Genomic DNA, 21,458 nt, shown 5'->3' with positions numbered 1-21,458 from the left:
TTTTCACAAGCCACGACCTGGGTTCGAACGAGGGACCTTCGAGTTGTCAGTCCGAGCATCTATGCTCGCAGTCGGAACATAAAGCATACCGTGTCACGACGGGCGGGGGGAAGTGTGTACAGAATATCCCCGCAGTCTAAACAAGGTCTTATATATTTCATAGGTATAGTTTAAACATATGTAAATAAAAAAACCTTGTTTAAATATTAAAAAAAAAATAAATTTAGGCCTAGGTTTATCAGACGGTCTGAGCCTGAATAGCCGGTCTTACTCTTAGTGGACGCTAATGGTGTCTACATGTCTACACGAGACCAATGACTGGACTGCGTGCTGACCATGTGTAATCCAGCCATAAGCACTAGTTTCCTTAACAACAAAAGCTCCCATTTGGACTGAAATGTTACTGGACGCCAGAGGTTCTTACACGAAGCCTGTTGGGTTGCCTACTGACCTTGCGTAATCCACTAAGCTAAAGGTGCTTTCCTTAACAGTACAAGATAGGTACCCACTTACCTACCTAGATAAACTAGACCTATAATCACACCAAGGATTCCTCACAATCCTATACCACCTGCAGACATGACATTCCTAAACAAAGCTCATTATGGCAAACACATATCGTAACTAGAATAGTGTTCCAAGACATCACCAAGGCACTTCATGGCATACTAGACCATAGACCTAGGCCAGCCACTCACTATCAGGTAGCCTTGATCAGGAATACCCGACACCTGATGAGCACACACACGATCAGGTAGACCTAACATGTATGGCTGAAAAGGTCCGAAGGAGGAGAAGATTATAGAAGGATACGAGGAAGAGAAGAAGGACGAGAAGGAGGAGAAGGACGAGAAGGAGGAGAAGGACGAGAAGGAGGAGAAGGACGAGAAGGAGGAGAAGGACGAGAAGGAGGAGAAGGACGAGAAGGAGGAGAAGGACGAGAAGGAGGAGAAGGACGAGAAGGAGGAGAAGGACGAGAAGGAGGAGAAGGACGAGAAGGAGGAGAAGGACGAGAAGGAGGAGAAGGACGAGAAGGAGGAGAAGGACGAGAAGGAGGAGAAGGACGAGAAGGAGGAGAAGGACGAGAAGGAGGAGAAGGACGAGAAGGAGGAGAAGGACGAGAAGGAGGAGAAGGACGAGAAGGAGGAGAAGGACGAGAAGGAGGAGAAGGACGAGAAGGAGGAGAAGGACGAGAAGGAGGAGAAGGACGAGAAGGAGGAGAAGGACGAGAAGGAGGAGGAAAGCATGCCGTTTTTCCCGTTGTATGGCGGTCAGCCGTCACTCCTGGTTTGGTGTTTCCGACTCACCATCTTTGTTGCTGTCATTTCCCTTGCCATCTCTATTGTCTACTATACGCCGTTCCCTGACAGTAAGTAAATAATATCGTGCTTACAGTCCACGTCAACTGGGAAGTCCGATGGAAGCGCATGGAGGGGAACTGCAACTTCTCAACTGTAAGTCGGACAGTTCTAAAAGTTTCACCATTCGATTCGGCGTGAAAAATCCCATGGGATCAACTATTCACATGCTTACTTGTTAATCAACGAGCTATTTTTTGACGAGTGCGCACCCAAAGGTCATCGGACTTCCCAGTTGAAGTGGACTGTATGTCTCTTTACTTAGTTTACTTTCCGTGAGATAGGCATGGTACCCATCTCACGGTGCTGTGCCGACCATTCACACTAGGTCCACTAGGACTATCTGAGCGTGAGTGGTTGGCATAGGATTGAGGTTTTTGACTCTTTGGAACTTTGTATGCTTAGAAATAACGTCTGGACTACTTTCATCTCCTAAGTGTTTGTATTCTGTATATTCCACATTTTTCCTCAATAGAAATTGAGTCAAAAGAGGTCCATGATCTCCCCCCTCAAAAATTCACCCGTCCTTCAAAGTGCGAACGGACCTACTGTCCGTACTCCGTGGTGTTAAAGCGCCTAAAAGGGGGAAAAAAGTCCGACGAAAATTCATAAGTCAGTCTGAAATCTGAAATTTCACCCATTTCTTCTTTCTCTGAAATTTCACGCATTTCTTCTTTCTCTGAAATTGAAATTTGTTTCTTTAACTGTTTGCAGGCTCGCTGTCGATGTGTTGCTCATGTAAGCAAGTGTGTACGACATCTCATGTGATATTCAGCCTCGTCTACATTTCCATTGGGACCATCCAGCTGGTAGCCGGTGTCTTCTTCTTCGTCTCCCTCTCGCCACTCTTTCGAATAGGATCCAACCTATGGACCGGCGGATGGGTGAGTGAAAACGGCACCGATCCATTCCCACAATAGAAATAATGGTACAGTATGATCGAGAAAATCTGTTGAATGGATGAAAATTTGAAAATTCATTTTCCTAGACAGCCTAGTTATCTTGGAGCCTTGGAGGGTAATGCGGCTAACGCGCCTGCCTTCTAAGCACCAAGTCGATTTCTACTCGAGCCGACTTTATCCCAACAAAAATATAAGGTTCGTTCTCGGAATGGCTGGCTTTCTCCTAGCCTGTCCTTTTCTCTCTTCGATTTCGGGACGATAAGTTCTCCGTTGTACTAGTTCCCTCTATCATTATGATTTCCTCCTTGAGAGTGGTAGGAACTTTAAGGTAGAAATACACTATCATCACGTGACGTGAGAGTAGTGTGGCTGTCCTGAACAAAATTATCTACATTCTTATGGGAAAACTTTGAACTACATCTTTCTGACTCCTCATGACTACACGTAGTTCACGTGACGTAACGTGATGGTGGTGTTTCTACCTTTATCCAGTGACTAATCTGTTTACTTCCCGATTTCTCAGAACGTTCTGTTCGGTGTCGGCGGTGTTGTGGTGAGCTGTGTCGGAACCCTGAGTCCCGGCAAGCAGCAGATCCTCCACTACTTCACCCTGTCCATCCTCTTCGTCAACGTCATCAACCTAGTCATTCTCGAGGTCGGGGAGTTTCGGCTCTTCCTGCCCGAGTCCTTACGAGGCGAAGACCTCAGCCACGACATCCGATTCTTACTTAGCTGTGGTAAGTTGAATGAGATTTTTAATTTGCCAGGGATGTCCCAAAAATCTAAAGATACGTGCCGACTTTAAGTCCATACCTATATCATATTTACTTTAGCTGTGGTAAGTTGTACCTTGCCTGGTCAATTTAGGCATTCTATAGATTACCTAGGTATTCTATGGAATGCCGGCAACATGTTGTATGTATAAGCTAATTTGGTTCAAGACTAACTTGGTGTCTTTTGTTTTCTTTCGCAGCCAGAATGAGCTCAAGCGTGAGCACGGCTATAGCCATAGTGTGCTCATTCATTGACGCTCAACTTACCTTCTGCTCTATCGAATGCCGGATGCGGGCACTCAAACGCAAGAAGCCGGAACATGAAACCATCACAGACGCAGACTATATTCTTCCTAGGGTAAGGGTACTTCCGAAGACCTCAGCCACGACATCCGATTCTTACTTAGCTGTGGTAAGTTGAATGAGATTTTTAATTTGCCAGGGATGTCCCAAAAATCTTAAGATACGTGCCAACTTTAAGTCCATACCTATATCATATTTACTTTAGCTGTGGTAAGTTGTACCTTGCCTGGTCAATTTAGACATTCTATAGATTACCTAGGTGTCCTAGGTATTCTATGGAATGCCGGCAACATCACAATAGATCTACAGAGGTCGCAGTGTTAATTGCATACTCTCTTGGGAGAGGAGCAACCAGTCCCATAATAAATAAATAAAAAGGGTACTTCTCAGTCCTACTTGGGCAGGACGAACAAAGCTAGGGTTTTTTCTCATATATCTGAAGCTGTGTCCACACAAATGTCGACGCCGTTGCCGGATGCGGGCACTCAAACGCAAGAAGCCGGAACATGAAACCATCACAGACGCAGACTATATTCTTCCTAGGGTGGATCAATTTGAAGAAACCATTTACTGATGAAAATTTGTACTGAAACAATAAATGGGAAAATAATTTGAACAGAATATACCCTGCTTACACTGCAAGAATGAGACTGAAAAGTCCCTTTACTCCCGCAGTCTAAGCAAGGTCTTATATAGGTACATGTTTGGTACAATATTTTATTTGGTTGGCATTTTCTTGTTGTTTCAGGAGCAGATGTCCTCTGTTCTGGAGAACATTTCTCTCATCACTCATCTGGAGATGACGAGACCAAAAATCTAAGGTAGGTCTCTAATAAAATAATGGCCTTGATTCAGCAGGTCCGTGTCCAAGTGTAGTTTCGGTCACCCATCCGGATAACAACCATGCCCGACGTTGCTTAACGTCAGTAAGCAATGGGGTATGGGTGAATTCAAAGTGCTATTGCCGCTAGCCATATAAGCCTATTGTTTTACGTCACTTTTCTGTTTTCAGTCCCACCTCTTGGACAACAGACTGTTTGCAAACATTGCAAGAGTTATTCTTTGATCTGGAAGAATTGGAAGAAGTTGAGTGTGACTTTAGGTAAGTAGAAATTAAAATGGGTTAAGATGACGTGAGTATTGAGTATTAATCAAAAGTTGGCCCTTTTATTTAGTACCTATACGGGCTGGGGGACTTTAAACAGGGCGTATACCAGCCTGAATTTCCCTTGCTAAAGACATAGCAAAGGTTGAGTGCGAAGGGTATCCACTCGTAAAATTTGTAGCCAAGCCCAAAGCAATCACCCTAGTTAGGGCTGATTGAGAGGCTGACGAAAAACGCCGATCCCGTCTGTACTCAGGAAAAGTCGAAGAAAAAGAAGAAGACTCTGTGATTAGTTGCCTTCAAATGCTACCACTACCACTTGCGGGATTGTGACTTGTTGGCAAAAGTGCGACTGACAAAAGTATATTATTGTGAAATTTACTCATAATTTAAAACTTCTTTATTTATTTCAGTACATTGAAATCCAACTTACTCTCGAATAAAGAGGAAATGGTTCAAATCACAGATCAGTTGCAAGAATATCTTAGTAAGTAGTACCTATCTTAAAATATTATTTACTTATTATAAATTTGTTCTTAGTGGTCCTGTTCTAATTTTGATAATAACTGATATACTATTGATACATGTGGGTTTAACAGTAAATTTATTACGAAGCAGGTAAATAGCATCTGAATATGCACTACATATTTGAGTGTCATTAGTTCATTACCTACCTAGCTACCTACCTTAGAAAATAATTTTCAATTTTCCTTATATTCCACATCAATGTTCAATACAGGTATTATTTAGGTACTAGTTTTCAGTCTACTGATCCCATGTGCCTCCATAGCTCAGTGGTTAGAGCACTGGTCTTGTAAACCAGGGGTCGGGAGTTCGATCCTCCCTGGGGGCTTCCTTTGTGTGGAAATTTTTTACTTTTCATTTGTAAAGTGACAAATTTTATTGTTACCTACACGTTTGTTATAACAAAGGTACTCTCTTTTATGACTATTTTTACAGGTGACACAGATAAGTTGTTTAATGACACCAATAATGAACTGAAACTGAAAATTAGAGGACTGCAGCAAAGAAAAGATGATTTGTTCCGAGAAGAAGCTGAAATGCAGGTAGGCTAACTGAAGCTTTTGAAATGACATTTTGTTTGTCCGACTCCTTTCCACGACTTTGACAGGAGGTAATCAAGAGGTATATAACTTTCGTATGATGAGAAAAGGGGGGAAAACGGTAAAACGGAAGCATTTTGATCCTATACGTACACTAATTCACTATTATTGCTTATTTATACAGTTCGAAAATAGGACTAAAGAGTCCCTTTATCCCAGCTGTAGGCTTTTACTGGTGGTCGATTTCTCAAAAAATGTCTACTGTAAAATTACATTTTTCCAAACCTCGGATGTGATTAAACCCACGCCCTCCGGATCACTAGGCGTGCGTCGAAACTGAAAATTAGAGGACTGCAGCAAAGAAAAGATGATTTGTTCCGAGAAGAAGCTGAAATGCAGGTAGGCTAACTAAAGCTTTTGAAATGACTTTTTAGTCCGTCCTTCCTTTATTAATAATAAAAGGTATAGTGGACGGACTATTGTATTCACTTTGGTGTCTGTCTGTCCCCATAGAAGGGCTTATCCAAACCTGGTCGACCTATATATCAAATTAAAGGTCTTTTTACGAGGAAAACGAAAGTGGTGGTGCAAATTTTGCCCAGAGAACCAAAAAACCAAAAAAAAACTGGTTTTTGGGGGATTTTTTCACATTTTCTCACACAAATGAGCTCTGATCTTGAAATTCGTCGCGACGACCTATGCGAGAAAGTTTTAGATAACACTTAAGTTGATAATTTAAGACCGGTTTTAGCGTCACCTATGTTAAGCTACGCCGAGCAAGGCCAATGAATACGCCGATGGGTGACTTAGAGGAATAAAGGGAGAACGGGCTCTAGTCTTGATTTTAAATCATTACATGAAAGTAAAATCAAATCAATAATCATAATAAACTGAATATTAAACAAATTAGGTAGGTACATAGGTACTGATTTTCTCTAATCACGATCCAATAAACTACGGGCTAAAAAAATAATTCCCGGAGGGACGGGCCCAGTTTGTTGTTTGTCCGACTCCTTTCCACGACTTTGACAGGAGGTAATCAAGAGGTATATAACTTTCGTATGATGAGAAAAGGGGGGAAACGGAAGTATTTTGATCCTATACGTACACTAATTCACTATTATTGCTTATATATACAGCTCGAATATAGGACTAAAGAGTCCGAGTCCCTTTATCCCAGCTGTAGGCTTTTACTGGTGGTCGACTTCTCAAAAAATGTCTACTGTAAAATTACATTTTTCCAAACCTTGGATGGGATTAAACCCACGCCCTCCGGATCACCAGGCGAGCGTCTTTACCACTGACGCGCGACGCAGGTGTACGTAGAGATATCATGTCCACACTAAAAAAAATAAAAAAAAACGTATTTTTTTCAATCGCGCTTTCAGCCTTACAATCAATTGTTTCAGCTTTACAGTCAAGGGTTGGATATGCCTTGAACGAAAGGAAGTAACAGTTCATTTTGACGCGCAAGGCGCCTTATATTATAAGTAGCAAAACTTTAAACAAGCAAGAAGTGCAGATAAGTGAGTAAGGCTCCTTTGAATCAGTCGTAGTGCGCGATTGGAACAATTCCTTTGTATTTGTTCCAGATCCTCTACATTACCTACTGCAACAAAATGATCAACCTGTCGGAAAAACAAGTCTCAGACACTAAGTACATGAAGCATATCTCAGATAATATTCTGACCCTTGGGTTAAGCCCTCATGAGAACCAGAAGTGTGCCAGTCGATCCGCTTTGGAGAACCAAACTCGACCGTTTGTATCAAGTGTTTGTTGTGTTGAAAATGAAGACCAGATTGCCGGGTTTGTGAGCCAGAAAGCGTCTCAACTTATTCATTATGTAAGTTGATTTGTTTTAAATCTCTAATTACGATAGTCTCATTTTCAATATAACAGTCTCATTTTCACTTCTATTTCTGAGGCAAAAAAAATGCATTGCACTATTTCTGAGCTCTGAGAGAGAGAGAGAAAAAAAAAAAAATACCGAGAGGGTGTCACAAGTTTTAGTATTTGAGTTTAAGAACTCTATTATTGGGTTGCTTCCCCTGGATTAGATCGTTGAAATGCTACAGTAAAGTGTCAAGCTTCCTCATATGTCAGAGTTCCGGAACCCAGTCACTTGATTGGTCTTCAGACATCGTATTTTTTCTCAGTGTGGTACTAGTCGACGAAATTATGTAAGACATATATGTATAATTTTCACTTCTATTTCTGAGGAAAAAAAAAAAAAAAAAATGCATTGCACTATTTCTGAGCTCTGAGAGAAAAAAAAATACCGACAGGGTGCCACAAGTTTTAGTATTTGAGTTTAAGAACTCTATTATTGGGTTGCTTCCCTTGGATTAGATCGTTGAAATGCTACAGTAAAGTGTCAAGCTTCCTCATATGTCAGAGTTCCGGAAACCAGTCACTTGATTGGTCTTCGTATTTTTTTCTCAGTGTGGTACTAGTCGACGAAATTATGTAAGACTTATATGTATAATGGGGTTATTCCAATTCTATTTCTTTCAAGGCCAAAGACATCCGAGATATCTTGAAGCAGAGTGAACAGAAGTTGTACAGGAATTACAGTAACGCCATGGAGTCAGAATCTTTACAGGAATGCATTCACAACTTCAACCAGCTGAGCTGCGCTATGAAAACCGACATCGTGAGAATGAAAGAATACCTTATCCCTTACTCACCAGGTAAATGATGAGCATAATGCCAGCCACTTACGCTCAGACCGTCTTACAAACCTTGGTCTGACAGACCGTCTTACAGACCTTGGTCTGACAGACCGTCTTACAGACCTTGGTCTGAGAGACCTAGGTCATGTCCCTCATCAAATGTATTTGTATTATTTTTCATTCCCCCCCCCTCTTTTTTAATGGCAAATGTAATATGTAAATTGTATGTAATGAGTTTTATCAATACAATAAATATTAATAAAAAAAAAAAATAACAAAAATGGGCGATACTTCCCATTTAGGTGCCGGGTCAACACGAGAACACCAGAAAGTAACCCTTTGAAATATTTACAATCGAAAAACGAGTGCAAATCTTTGTCGATGGTGGGATTCGAACCTTCAACATGGCAAGCAAGCGTTACCACTGCTAACCGTGCCCCCACCACTGACTACCTTATATCTATCCATAAAGCGAGACATTGATAAAATGCATACATATATTTTTGTTCCAGGTTTTAAAGAAGATTCACCTGTTTTCAAGTTCGACAATGTTCCTGGCTCCGAAGATTCCATGGATGAACCTATGGTTGAATTTCTGAAAGGTCAAAGCACTAAGGAGTCTGCACCAAGTACTGAACTACCCAACATATCCGATAATGTACAATATGTTGCTGATAAAACGATCACAATACATCTAAATGAAGCGAAGCTCAACTCAACCGGAATACAGAACAAAAGCTCATCTGAGTTTTCCAACGAGGAAGGCACGGATAAGAAAAGCACCTCCAATCTCGCAAGGAAGCAAAAGAAGAAACTTCGGAGACGCAGAAAATCAGATTTGAAAAGACAAAATAGTTTTGATAAAGGCGATGATGAAATGAATCTTGAGGGAGAACACATCGTGAGTACATCTGATGATGAATTAGCCAGAACCAGAGAACCTAAACAACACAAAGATCCCGTGTTTGATACATCCCACAACTTCAACCAGCTGAGCTGCGCTATGAAAACCGACATCGTGAGAATGAAAGAATACCTTATCCCTTACTCACCAGGTAAATGATAAGCATAATGCCAGCCACTTACGCTCAGACCGTCTTACAGACCTTGGTCTGACAGACCGTCTTAAAGACCTTGGTCTGACAGACCGTCTTACAGACCTTGGTCTGACAGACCGTCTTACAGACCTTGGTCTGAGCCCAAATCAAAATCCTGGAAAAGGCCCGCTTGCTAAACAAAAGGGTCCTATTATCCAACCATAATGGATGTAGCTGGTAAAACAGGGGTTGGCCTCAGTGGAGAAAAAGCCATAGTGGGAAATGACATACAAGAATTACATTACTTTCCTTCCTATAGGATAAGGAAAGTAAAAAATCACTGAGTACGTAGGGATGGTACCTATAATGGTCACGGGATCAATCCGCTGCGTGCTTGTCCTTCTTCACTCTTCTATACTTGGGTATTAACAATTCATTTCCATTGGTGCTGGAATTCAACTGGTAAATATAACAAACCATTCTAAACAAATTTTTTGCTAACATTAACAGTAAATAATTCATGCCAACTTTTTCTGGTCTCGTCTCGTCTCGTCTACATATTTTTCTTGATTTTTAACCGTCTAATTTGTAAATACTTCTAATTCTTTTTCTGCTTCGGGCTTAGCATAAACTAACCACAACTCATAAAACTAATCTACACTTGTCACAAGACAAGATAATAACCAATTTAGGTATAGGTAGGTATCTTTATCTACTTCACTTTTCTATTACATTGATGAATTATTTTCTTTCTTCGTCATCGTGTCTAACTTCACTTCTAATCTTTACAAATATTTTTTGCTTTCTATTTAACATAAATAATGCATCAATTTTAAAGCTATGTGCTTGTCCTTCTTCATTCTTCTATACTTGGGTATTAACAATTCATTTCCATTGGTGCTGGAATTCAACTGGTAAATATAACAAACCCTTCTTAACAAACCAACATTTTTGCTAACATTAACAGTAAATAAATAATTTTCTGGTCTCGTCTCGTCTACATATTTATCCTTCTTGATTTTCAACTGTCTAATTTGTAAATAATTATACTTCTAATCCTTTTTCTGCTTCGGGCTTAGCATAAACTAACCACAACTCATAAAACTTATCTACACTTGTCACAAGACAAGATAATACGAGTATATCCAATTTATAGGTAGGTATCTTTATATACTTCACTTTTCTATTACATTGATGAATTATTTTCTTTCTTCGTCATCGTGTCTAACTTCACTTCTAATCTTTACAAATAATTTTTGCTTTCTATTTAACATAAATAATGCATAAATTTTAGAGCTGCAATTTAAGGGCAAACTGTGGTAATAATAATTTAGCGGAAGCACCTATTTTGGAGGATATTTAACCTTTTTCAGATACATAGGTTCCATTAGATGATGAACGGAACAAGTTATAAAGTCAATCCGTTCCGAATTTTGGCACTCAAGTGGAGTACCTACTATTCATATTATAGGTGCATATTAATATGTCCAGACCACATCGACAACTTGGTAGCAAAGTATTGGGATGCACGAGGGAAAATGACCTAATAGTCAACTCCAAGCACTTGAAAACAAAATATTATAGCTGCTTAATGGAGGAGTTATGTACATCTTTCAAAGTGTGTTACGTGTGTCTAACATTTCTCTTTCTGTATTTAATAATAATAATTATACTTATTTGTATTATTATTTTACAATTTCTTTCTGGTTTTTACAGGACATTGGAGGAAGCAATTTTTATTGCACAAAATTGTAAACACTGTTTAGGAAAGTTGATTCTGCATTACCATTGATTAAATGGGAAGAAAAAAAGAAACATTTAATTTTTACGATTTTTAGATGAATTAGCCAAATTACATTGATGTCACTTTAGAGCTGTCTAGTTGAGATGAATTACTGGATTTTCTGACATAGTGTTCAAATAGGATTATTGCCAAAAAAAAACTCAAGTTAGGGAAAAAGTTGTGAGGGATTTTCACCACCACATTTTTGAGGAAAATTCTTTTCGTTTTTGTTGGGTATTTGTTTGTCCACATGGGTTTAAATTCTATAGGTGGGCGTCCTATTTCGTATAATATTCAAGATTATTCGAGTTACGAGTTACCTGCAGTTTCCAGCTAGGAAAAGAACTGAAGACATGTATTAAAACAGTAGATTAAACAATATTAACTTTTATTACTTTTAATCGTTGAAGGTTTTGGGCACATAACCCACCTCAGGCAGAAGATAACTTTGAAGACAGAGGCAGAGGGGTGAAATATTCAGCCCAATATCTTCGTGGCGCTAAGCGTCCAAATCAAATGATTGGGTGGTCTCATCATCACCTCATTTCTGGAGTACCAACTTAATAATCTCCACACCGAAAAGCGTTCAACATTGGTGTTATTATAACGTCTAAAATTTGGTTGGAAGTGGTCAAAAAAATTCTCGTTTTGTCTAGACGCCAGGTAATTAAAAGATAAACTCTCTTTTAATTCGGTACCAAACTTAACAATTATTTTATTCGGTACCAAGCTCTGATGTTCCGATGATAGAATAATGAGTAACAATTAGCATATCAGGGGGAATATTTTGACACCAGCGTAAAGTCCAAAGTGTTAAAGTGAAAGGTACCTCAGGATAGTAATTTCAGAGAGGTGTTAAATTTGAATTCCAGCAACCCTCCAACCCTTATGTTATGTCCGGCTGAACAGTGGAGGAGGTAAGAGCAATCTTGTTTTAAAATTTGTACCTAATAGTTTACGTTCTTCATATGAGTACTAGGGAGTAAGGAGATCCTCTTTGGTTCTTGATCACCACTATAGGTTTTAATTTTTGGCCGATTCAGTGGACTAGGCTCAGTGAAAACACCATCACTTGTCGGGACGGTGCAAATACAAACCACATTCTTGAAGGTTTAAACAATGTTATCTTCCGTAATCTTTAACGGTCAAACTTTTTTGACTTGGCGGGGCGGAGCGCTATCGCGCTCCTTAATCGATGAAATTTGGTATGCTTTCCCGGTATGGTCCACGGACGCGACTGTAACAATTTGGTGAAAATCCGACAGTCACCCATCCTGAAATTAATAGAAGTCAATGTTATCGAAAAGTTTTCAATCTTTTATCCACCTGATTACGAAGTATTTTTAAGATTAAATATCTACCACATCACGAGATTGAGAATATGTAAGTACTTATACTTGAAAGAATATAAGTACTTACTTTTGAGAATAAGTCTTCTTTTTCCCACATGAGTTTCAGAATATGTTATAGCTGACAATCACACGTATCAAAATAAGTTCCCCGTTGAATCCTACTCTGCTTTCAGTTCACAAGGTGATAAATTATAATTTAGAAAATACATAAATCACGAGTCAATGCATCTCTTGATAGTATTCGTCCAAATTCAAAATTCTGCTTTTCCATTGGCTATTACACTTGTAAGATACTTTTCCATACTTTGGTGATTTAGGGCACAGTAGGTACCTATCATATGTGATTTTATCTGGTAAACACTTTTCTATCCTATAAGAGCTTCGAGTATTACAAAGAAGCACAATAAAATTTCTCTGTATTTCTACCTCTCTCCTACACGTCATTGTATTACACGACTGATCGTAATACACAGAAGGAGGGGGCAGCTATAGAAAAGGATTTGTGTATTTTCGATTCACGCTTATTATAATAGCGATGTGCATTTAGCGTGACATTTTCTAATGATGTATGAAATCAAAATTTTCTGTTCCATATTTAAATCGAATGCTCTGACGTCTAATCAAATGGGGTATTATTCTCGTTGTGGGAGATGTGTTATAAATCTAATGGTAAGCAGACTTGTTAGCACAAACTTTAAAGGTTTGTGGTCTATAGATTGATTTTGCATATTTAATGCAGATTACACACATGTCTTCTTTTTGACTATCTATTGTTGATTGAAGAGGACAATAGCTAGGTCAACTAATCTAACGTTTAACAATGAAAAAGTAGACTACTTAGTGACATTTATAATTTCATACAGAATTCAAAAGTTATAATGTACCTAATGGAAAACCGCAACTTCAGACATTCCAAATTCTTCTCGGGAAAGCAGAAAGAGCTTTGTGATTTTCCCTGAGAGATCAATGCCTACGTGTTGTTATTATACTTTTTTTTTCAATTCGGTCATAAAACTGGACCATAAATCAATAGGCGGCATAATGATCACAGACTGGGTACAATGTATGTACTTGGAGTAACCTCCTTCAGTAGGTTAGCTTCTGATGTAGTGCCGATCTTGTGTAAAATATTCCTCAGGAATACTCAGGATTATCATCCTTTATGCAAGATTACTCGTATGTGAGATGGAAAATGAAATGTATCTAAATAGGTAAACTAAGTAGGTACCTAAACTTCTGTTTACGAGTATCAAAGGCTCAAATTTTATAGTCCACTGTGAAATTTCATTTGGTAGTTTTGGCACATCCACTATCAAAGCAATTTGTAAAAGGTAATTTACTTGTTGCTCTCAGCACTTTGTTTCTTTCAACTATTCAGTGGTCTAGGACCCCATTTGGTCATCTATTCAGATAGGAACCACGCCGGAGGTTGCTTTACAAACTATGGGATTACCTAAATATACAGGTATATTTAGGTCTATAGGTTGTTTTACAAAAGAAGTGTTCAGGTTTTAGGTTAAGTCGTCTGCCGGGCGCACGTCATTGAAACACCGTGTGGTTTTCTTCTGATAAAAACCACAAGAAATGCACTGTTAAATTGTCAGTATTAATTTTAACTTTTTGGGGGGTAATACGAGTATTTCAGTTAACCCTCTGAGATCCTTGGTGCATCCTAAGTAGACTCATGGTAAAAGGAAGAAGCATACGGAGGTTGAGGATGTCAGAGAAATTCCCAAAATGGGCGACAACGACAATAACACTTTTATCCTTGGAAAAAAAATCGTTGTCCTTTATCCGTAGCCAAAATCAAAGGACCAAAAAGGATTATGACCATTCCAAAAAGTCGACTTTTTTACTAGGACCCCATTTGGTCATCTATTCAGATAGGAACCACGCCGGAGGTTGCTTTACAAACTATGGGATTACCTAAATATACCTATAGGTTGTTTTAAAAAGGAAGTGTTCACTCTTTAGGTTAAGTCGTCTGCCGGGCGCACGTCATTGAAACACCGTGTGGTTTTCTTCTGATAAAAACCACAAGAAATCCACTGTTAAATTGTCAGTATTAATTTTAACTTTTTGGGGGGTAATACGAGTATTTCAGTTAACCCTTTGAGATCCTTGGTGCGTCCTAAGTAGACTCATGTTAAGGATGTCAGAGACATTCCCAAAATGGGCGACAACGACAATAACACTTTTTTCCTTGGAAAAAAAATCGTTGTCCTTTATCCGTAGCCAAAATCAAAGGACCAAAAAGGATTATGACCATTTCAAAAAAGTCTTGGTCGGTTCCTGTGGTTGGGTGGAAGAGCTCCTCCTTTAGGAAAACCCTGCCGTTTAAAATAAAGATAGAAGAAGGCCTTTGTTCGTAGGAACCAATGAAACAGATCGAAGGTTTAAACTCCAGAGGGTTAAAGTTTCATCTCGATAGAATATGGAATCTTTTCCCCCACCACAAGTCTTGTCAAAATGATGCTCCTACCGTCTCATTATCGCTAATTCGAAGGACACTAAACGACACCGGTAACCAATTTCCAATAAACCAACATGAAAATAAATTGCACTTGATTGATTTTTGATCCCCTGGTTTGCGAAATTCGCGTGCATGCACGGAAGCATGCGCCGTTTAAAATAAAGATAGAAGAAGGCCTTTGTTCGTAGGAACCAATGAAACAGATCGAAGGTTTAAACTCCAGAGGGTTAAAGTTTTCATCTCGATAGAATATGGAATCTTTTCCCCCACCACAAGTCTTGTCAAAATGATGCTCCTACCGTCTCATTATCGCTAATTCGAAGGACACTAAACGACACCGGTAACCAATTTCCAATAAACCAACATGAAAATAAATTGCACTTGATTGATTTTTGATCCCCTGGTTTGCGAAATTCGCGTGCATGCACGGAAGCATGCCACCCACCCAGAAATCAGAAGTCATCGGATCACAAGAAAGTCACCCTCGCCTCGTAGCCTTCGTCATAGCATGTCTGGTCAAATAATGTTAAGTCTCCTTTATTCTTCAGCTGGTGGTTTTTGTGACCTTGCAGAAGTTTTTATACATATAATTATGTAGGTATAGCAAAAATTATGGAATAAAGGCTCTCCACACATTGCGATAGTTGTAATCGTTTCCCTGTCGCGTATAATATCTCTAGTAGCGCGGTCAAACTTTCTTGACTTGGCGGGGCGGAGCGCTACCGCGCTCCTTAATAGCAAAAATTATGGAATAAAGGCTCTCCACATATTGCGATAGTTGTAATCATTTTCTTTAGAGCTGAGATTCTCTTCAATAAACAGGCTTTTAAAAGAGAGCACCAAAGACGAGATGTGAAAATAACAAGGGAATATGTAGGTTGTAGGTACTTTCCGATTGCTTTTCACCTGACGATCGTTATCCTCCGAGTCCGTTGACAATGTCAATACAGCAACGCCATCTTCCCAGAGGCAGAAAACCTCGTTTCGTTATCAGAAGCTAAGAAAAAGTAATAAACCATGATGTGAATCAGTCCTTCACCTTTTCACCTGACGATCGTTATCCTCCGAGTCCGTTGACAATGTCAATACAGCAACGCCATCTTCCCAGAGGCAGAAAACCTCGTTTCATTATCAGAAGCTAAGAAAAAGCAATAAACCATGATGTGAATCAGTCCTTCATCACTATTTCGACCTATTTTTCACCACTTCAACTTTCCTTTTTCAAAAGGTTTCTCCTACTTCCATGATGTCACACAGGTGCAAGCTCTAAGCCTCTTGGCTAACCTACTCTACGGCTGTCCCAATGCTCTACAAAACTCTACACCTCACTAGGGTGGACTTTGCATGTGATATTTAATCTAGTGTATTTAGTTGAGAACCTGCGCGCTGATTATGAAAAGTTGAAAGTGACAAAAAATAAATATGGGATTTATTCGGCGCCTTTGACATTGCTCTATGTTTCCTCTTGATTTTACTTTTCCGTTGTTCGTTTTGTTCTAGCAGGCAGCAGGAATCACTGATGAACGCATAGGGCCATTTAAGGGCCCTTTTTGTTGTTCAGGGTTTATCAGCCCGTTGAAACTTCGGAGGCGTAGGTATTTTATAAGACTTGTCTGGCAGTAACACGAATTATTCTTTCCTCTTTGAAAGGTGAAAATGAGTCAACCTCCTTGGTCAAATGTATTGCAGTTTGGCCAACAATTGTCACAGTTCCTTCTATCAAACCTCTTCAAAAGCGAAAAGAGAAGAAGAAAAGAATATAAGCGAGAGGCAGCCGTTCCCAGAACTAACCGCATCTGTTCCTATAAAAAGAACTTGAAAATGGATATATCACGGGCAGAAGTCCATTAGTCAAAATACCCTGCAATTAGTGACAAATCAGTTTATGCAAAATCATGAGCCTACTGGTAGGTATCTATTCTAGCCAAGCGAGGATAGAGCTTTCATTTCGGCAGTGGGATGTGTATGCCTTCAATTTCACCAGAAATAACGAGGGATTTCTACCCCAGCTTAAGAGGTTGAGCCTTTTGCATTATCCATAAGAGGAGGAGAGAAACTTCGATTGAGGGTGTTAACTTTGTCAGTTTTTATTTTGGCCTGACAGAAAACTTGTTCCAGTTTCTGGTAAAGTGGTGTTTACTAACCTACCCAAATAGAACCGAAACAAAACCTCGATCCTTAACCAAGGCTCACCATGTTTTGGCCTTCAAAACAAAAACTGAATTCTCAGAGAACGAACCTTATCCCTTCAGGATAAAATCCGCTCCAGGTGGGAATGGAGCCCGCGGCCCAGCGCTTACAAGGCAGACGCGCTACCAACCAAGCTAACTAGGCTGGATTTTCAGCTTTGGTTTGGCTTGTTCCCCTTGGATTATACGTCTGTTTGGAGTGTTTTGACACATCCGTTCCTGGTTGTAACCTATAGAAAGTTACGAGTCTCCAATGATACTGAACATTGAACATCTCGCTGTGAACCGCTCAAACTTATAACCTTCTCTCTGATAGGTGCTCTCTATTTTAAAAAACAACGCGGGGAAAATAAATCCTAATAATTCCGATAGGAATTTCTAATAGGTGACTCTGATAGGTGCTCTCTATTTTAAAAAACAACGCGGGGAAAATAAATCCTAATAATTCCGATAGGAATTTCTAATAGGTGATAGTTAGTTATATGGTAAAAGTAAACCATGTTTCCTTACGCTATTATAATCTACGACAAATTAAATGGGAAGTTTCACCGCTTTTTATTGGTCCGGGAGTCATGAAGTCAATTAATAAATCGGTCTAAGTACCATTGGTAAGTACCTGCTATTAATTTAAAATTTAATCGTATAATAGATAGCACTGGGTACATAATCTACGACAAATTAAATGGGAAGTTTCACCGCTTTTTATTGGTCCGGGAGTCATGAAGTCAATTAATAAATCGGTCTAAGTACCAATGGTAAGTACCTGCTATTAATTTAAAATTTAATCGTATAATAGATAGCACTGGGTACAATGTATGTATGTACTTGGAGTAACCTCCTTCAGTAGGTTAGCTTCTGATGTAGTGCCGATCTTGTGTAAAATATTCCTCAGGATTATCATCCTTTATGCAAGATTACTCCGTATGTGAGATGGAAAATGAAATGTATCTAAATAGGTAAATAACTAAGTAGGTACCTACTGGTAATTTAAATTCCTAAACTTCTGTTTACGGGTATCGAAGGCTCAAATTTTATAGTCCACCGTGAAATTTCATTTGGTAGTTTTGGCACATCCACTATCAAAACAATTTGTAAAAGGTAATTTACTTGTTGCTCTCAGCACTTTGTTTCTTTCAGCTATTCAGTGGTTTTTTAGACCTCAAACACTGACCATCGAAAATTTGACCCGATTACATTACTTTCCTTCCTATAGGATAAGGAAAGTAAATAATATTTAGTAGTAGGTAAGTAGACTAATAACAACACTGGCCTCGTGTCAGGAAGGAGGGGTGCACTCACGCGTGTAGGGTGCACCGAGAAGTAATTGATTCAAGTATGCACCATTAGGAAGTATTTAGCCTATCCTCAGCCTCTTTTATATTTTGCCCAGTGAAGGTGACTTGGGCCCGAGAAGTAATTCAACTCTTTCTAATACCCTCGGCCACAGAGCATTGCCACCAGAAACTTTGTGCCTCTACTGGATTCGAACTTCAGGCCGCCAAACCACATGTCCATTGATCGCTAGGTCAGCGAGGGAAAACTGGGATACGAAAATGAGGCTATATCAACAATCTGAGACGTCTTGAAAAGGAGTAAAAACTTAGAAAGAGTAGAAACAGAAAGAAATAACGAACGAGAGAGGAAGAAAGAACGAGAGAGAGCCCTAGCACAAGCCCAATGTTTAATATAGTCATTAAATTGCCCAATATAACACAAACCCTATAATTTGCGAGAAAAACAATGGTTTCACAAATTGGCAGCGAGGTAGAACATCAAGGTGGTTGCGAAACAATTTACCAGCGCCAAATTGAAGGGTTTGTCTGTAATATCAGGTTCGGATTTTGCCTTCCGGTTGTTTGTTTAAACAATGTTTATGATTGCTTTAATCGTCAAATTTTGTATCATTAAAAAATGAAGGGTTTTGAAAATCAATTTTTGCTGCTGCTAAGAATGTGCTTCGAATACGAGTGGGTAGTTTATATTTTGTTGGCGAAATTGTCACATCCACTAAAAGTAAAACTAGGTAGTACTAAAACTGAGAAAAGAAACAGTACCTACCTATTCGGTATTGGAAAATGTTCTAACCATCTTCTATGATATAGCAGTAGATATCTCGTATGTATTCGGTCGAACAATTGTAGTGAGCAGAAACAATGGGAAATTATATCCACTTTATTTTATAGCAGAATCATACTCGACACGAGTCCTGTGTGGCGATCTACCACACATATCTACCATCAGTCAGAAAGTCTCACAAGTAGAGCTGAAAAGTCTCACAAGAAGAATGGAAAGGTCTCGAAGAGAAATTGAAGTAATAAAACTAATACAAACAAAAAGCTAGGCCTCTTTTCTCCAGAATAACCAATGAGTGAGAATCCTAGGGCTGACCAATTTTTACCAAGAACAAATGTGTTGGTAAACCTTGGTTAAGCTTGCTCCTTATTATACGAATATACCCTTGAAAAAAAATGGCCTGAGATGATGTAAGCTTGTAAGTAACAAACCCCAGTGCTTGTAATGTAATAAAATTAGTGGATGTGCCAAATCCCCAAATGTTCTAGCTAATAGGAATAACGTAACTTTCAGTCAAAATAAAACAATTCTCAGGTACCTAATGGACTCTCTCTCTCTCTCTCTCTCTCTCCCTCTCTCTTCTCTCTCTCTCTCTCTCTCTCTCTCTCTCTCTCTCTCTCTCTCTCTCTCTCTCTCTCTCTCTCTCTCTCTGGACACGAGACTTCCAGAAGAAAACATTCCAAAGTTCAATAAGTTCTTGCAAATGGTCCATTCATCCAAAACACCTTGAGTGTTCGAATTTTCAAAGAATTCGTAAACTTTAGAAAATGTATGAATTGTACTGTATGACGTTTTGTACAGCCGCTCATTGAATTTCATTGTGTTCACTTCAACTTTCAGCAATTTTGTGTAATTTGCTGAACGGTTTGGGCGTACTCCTTCTGATAATACCTGCAAATTAAATGTCCCTTTCGCTAACCACAAGGATCTTTGGTTGGAATAATCATTGGACTTATTATTACTTTGAATTCTCATTCTTCACATCCCAGAAGGATGGCGATTTGTCCCCAGAATCCATTACCAGTATAACACCACCTCCATCCCAACATTACGTTTACCAGCAAACCTCTCCCATGGAATTGAACCAGACAATGAGTGAGCAATACACACCCATGCATACCCATCATATCAATGAGAACTACTCCCCCAATAGAAACACACAAACCTTACCTCCCTTCTCAAAGTCATACTCTCAGAAACATTGCAAATCTTTAGACACGCATATCCTGGATAATGCCATCAGTTTTCCAACGCCAAGCCCGGAGAGTTTTCGCTCGACAAGTCCGGATGTGGATTACTTCAACAAGAATAACTATGTCAATCTAGAAGTCACTACGGATCTATTTCGAATGAAAGATCATTCAGAAACGATCAAACTGAAAGAAGATCCAGAGACGCTATATCGCATGAACACATTCAATACGGTGTTTGACTATGCTAAGAACAAACCTGCCACTAAGTCATTTGTAAAGTTTGAGGAGGAGTTCAAATCCCTGGAAGAGGAAGAAGAGAACTATGATGAAGAAAGTGTCATGTCGAGTGAAGACTTCTTTGATGAGGAATCTCAGGACCAATTCAGTACAAATAACTCAGGTAACTACCTATTGAATTAATTATTTTCTTTGCGTTAATTTTCCTAAATAGCTTGATTTTTGACATTATCCCACTTACCTATACCTTCACACATTAGGAACATTCTAAAAGCATTATTTATCTGAAAAATCTCAGTTCAAAAAACTACACTTCTTCAAAAACACATGTATGTAGGTATGCACAACGAACTGTTGACAAACAAAAAATCCTAACGCCCATGTTCCTCGTTCTGTTGCAGGAAAGAAACGAAAGAATTCGATTTAGCCTGGTCACGTGACCTGTGGCCAATCAAATGGATCCCATGTCAGTGACAACAAGATAAAGGGTTTCCCCATCTCTATAAAGGGGTTTCCCCCCTCTCTGAGGTAGGATAAATAGTTTTAGTGGATAATAATAGTATTATGCTATTATGACACTTGGCGATATCATTGCTAAGTGGACACGTGACCAGGGGAATGTCACTGCCAACGCACCTTATTTATCAACATTTGACGGGGCGCACACTGGAATGGGAAGCATAAGGGAGAAATTTGTAAAGGAGATATTTTTTATAGGAAGGTACATCTTTATTATTTTAATTATTATTATTATCTTTTTTTTTATCAATCTCACACGGTCATCAACTCAGGGTTCGGGATATTATCACTTGAATTAGGTCTGAATAATGGAGTGACGTGAAGTGCTGGAAAATTATGTTTTCATTATGCACTAAATGTAGAGGCTTTCACTTGAATTAGGTCTGAATAATGGAGTGACGTGAAGTGCTGGAAAATTATGTTT

General features: G+C 39.2%; 1 protein-coding gene and 1 non-coding gene across 2 annotated transcripts in view; both read left to right on the top strand.

Moving 5' to 3' along the window:
• The window catches only part of LOC103511023, a 31,557-nt gene extending 10,615 nt beyond the window's left edge, over nucleotides 1-20,942 (top strand). The window contains exons 10-18 of the mRNA XM_026824904.1: nucleotides 4,085-4,157; nucleotides 4,349-4,438; nucleotides 4,855-4,928; nucleotides 5,402-5,508; nucleotides 7,098-7,349; nucleotides 8,022-8,196; nucleotides 8,691-9,196; nucleotides 20,075-20,678; nucleotides 20,917-20,942. Of these exons, the coding sequence (XP_026680705.1) occupies nucleotides 4,085-4,157; nucleotides 4,349-4,438; nucleotides 4,855-4,928; nucleotides 5,402-5,508; nucleotides 7,098-7,349; nucleotides 8,022-8,196; nucleotides 8,691-9,196; nucleotides 20,075-20,678; nucleotides 20,917-20,942 (1,907 nt within the window). The remainder of the gene's footprint in view (nucleotides 1-4,084; nucleotides 4,158-4,348; nucleotides 4,439-4,854; nucleotides 4,929-5,401; nucleotides 5,509-7,097; nucleotides 7,350-8,021; nucleotides 8,197-8,690; nucleotides 9,197-20,074; nucleotides 20,679-20,916) is intronic.
• Nucleotides 5,222-5,294, top strand: Trnat-ugu. Its single transcript has one exon. It is a non-coding gene; the product is annotated as a tRNA-Thr (tRNA).
• Nucleotides 20,943-21,458: the final 516 nt, after the last annotated feature.

The sequence above is a fragment of the Diaphorina citri genome, unplaced genomic scaffold (assembly GCF_000475195.1).
Source record: "Diaphorina citri unplaced genomic scaffold, Diaci psyllid genome assembly version 1.1 scaffold665, whole genome shotgun sequence".
Lineage (NCBI taxonomy): Eukaryota > Metazoa > Arthropoda > Insecta > Hemiptera > Psyllidae > Diaphorina > Diaphorina citri.
The sequence above is the reverse complement of the archived record's forward strand: the minus strand, read 5'-3'. Positions and strand labels throughout refer to the sequence as shown.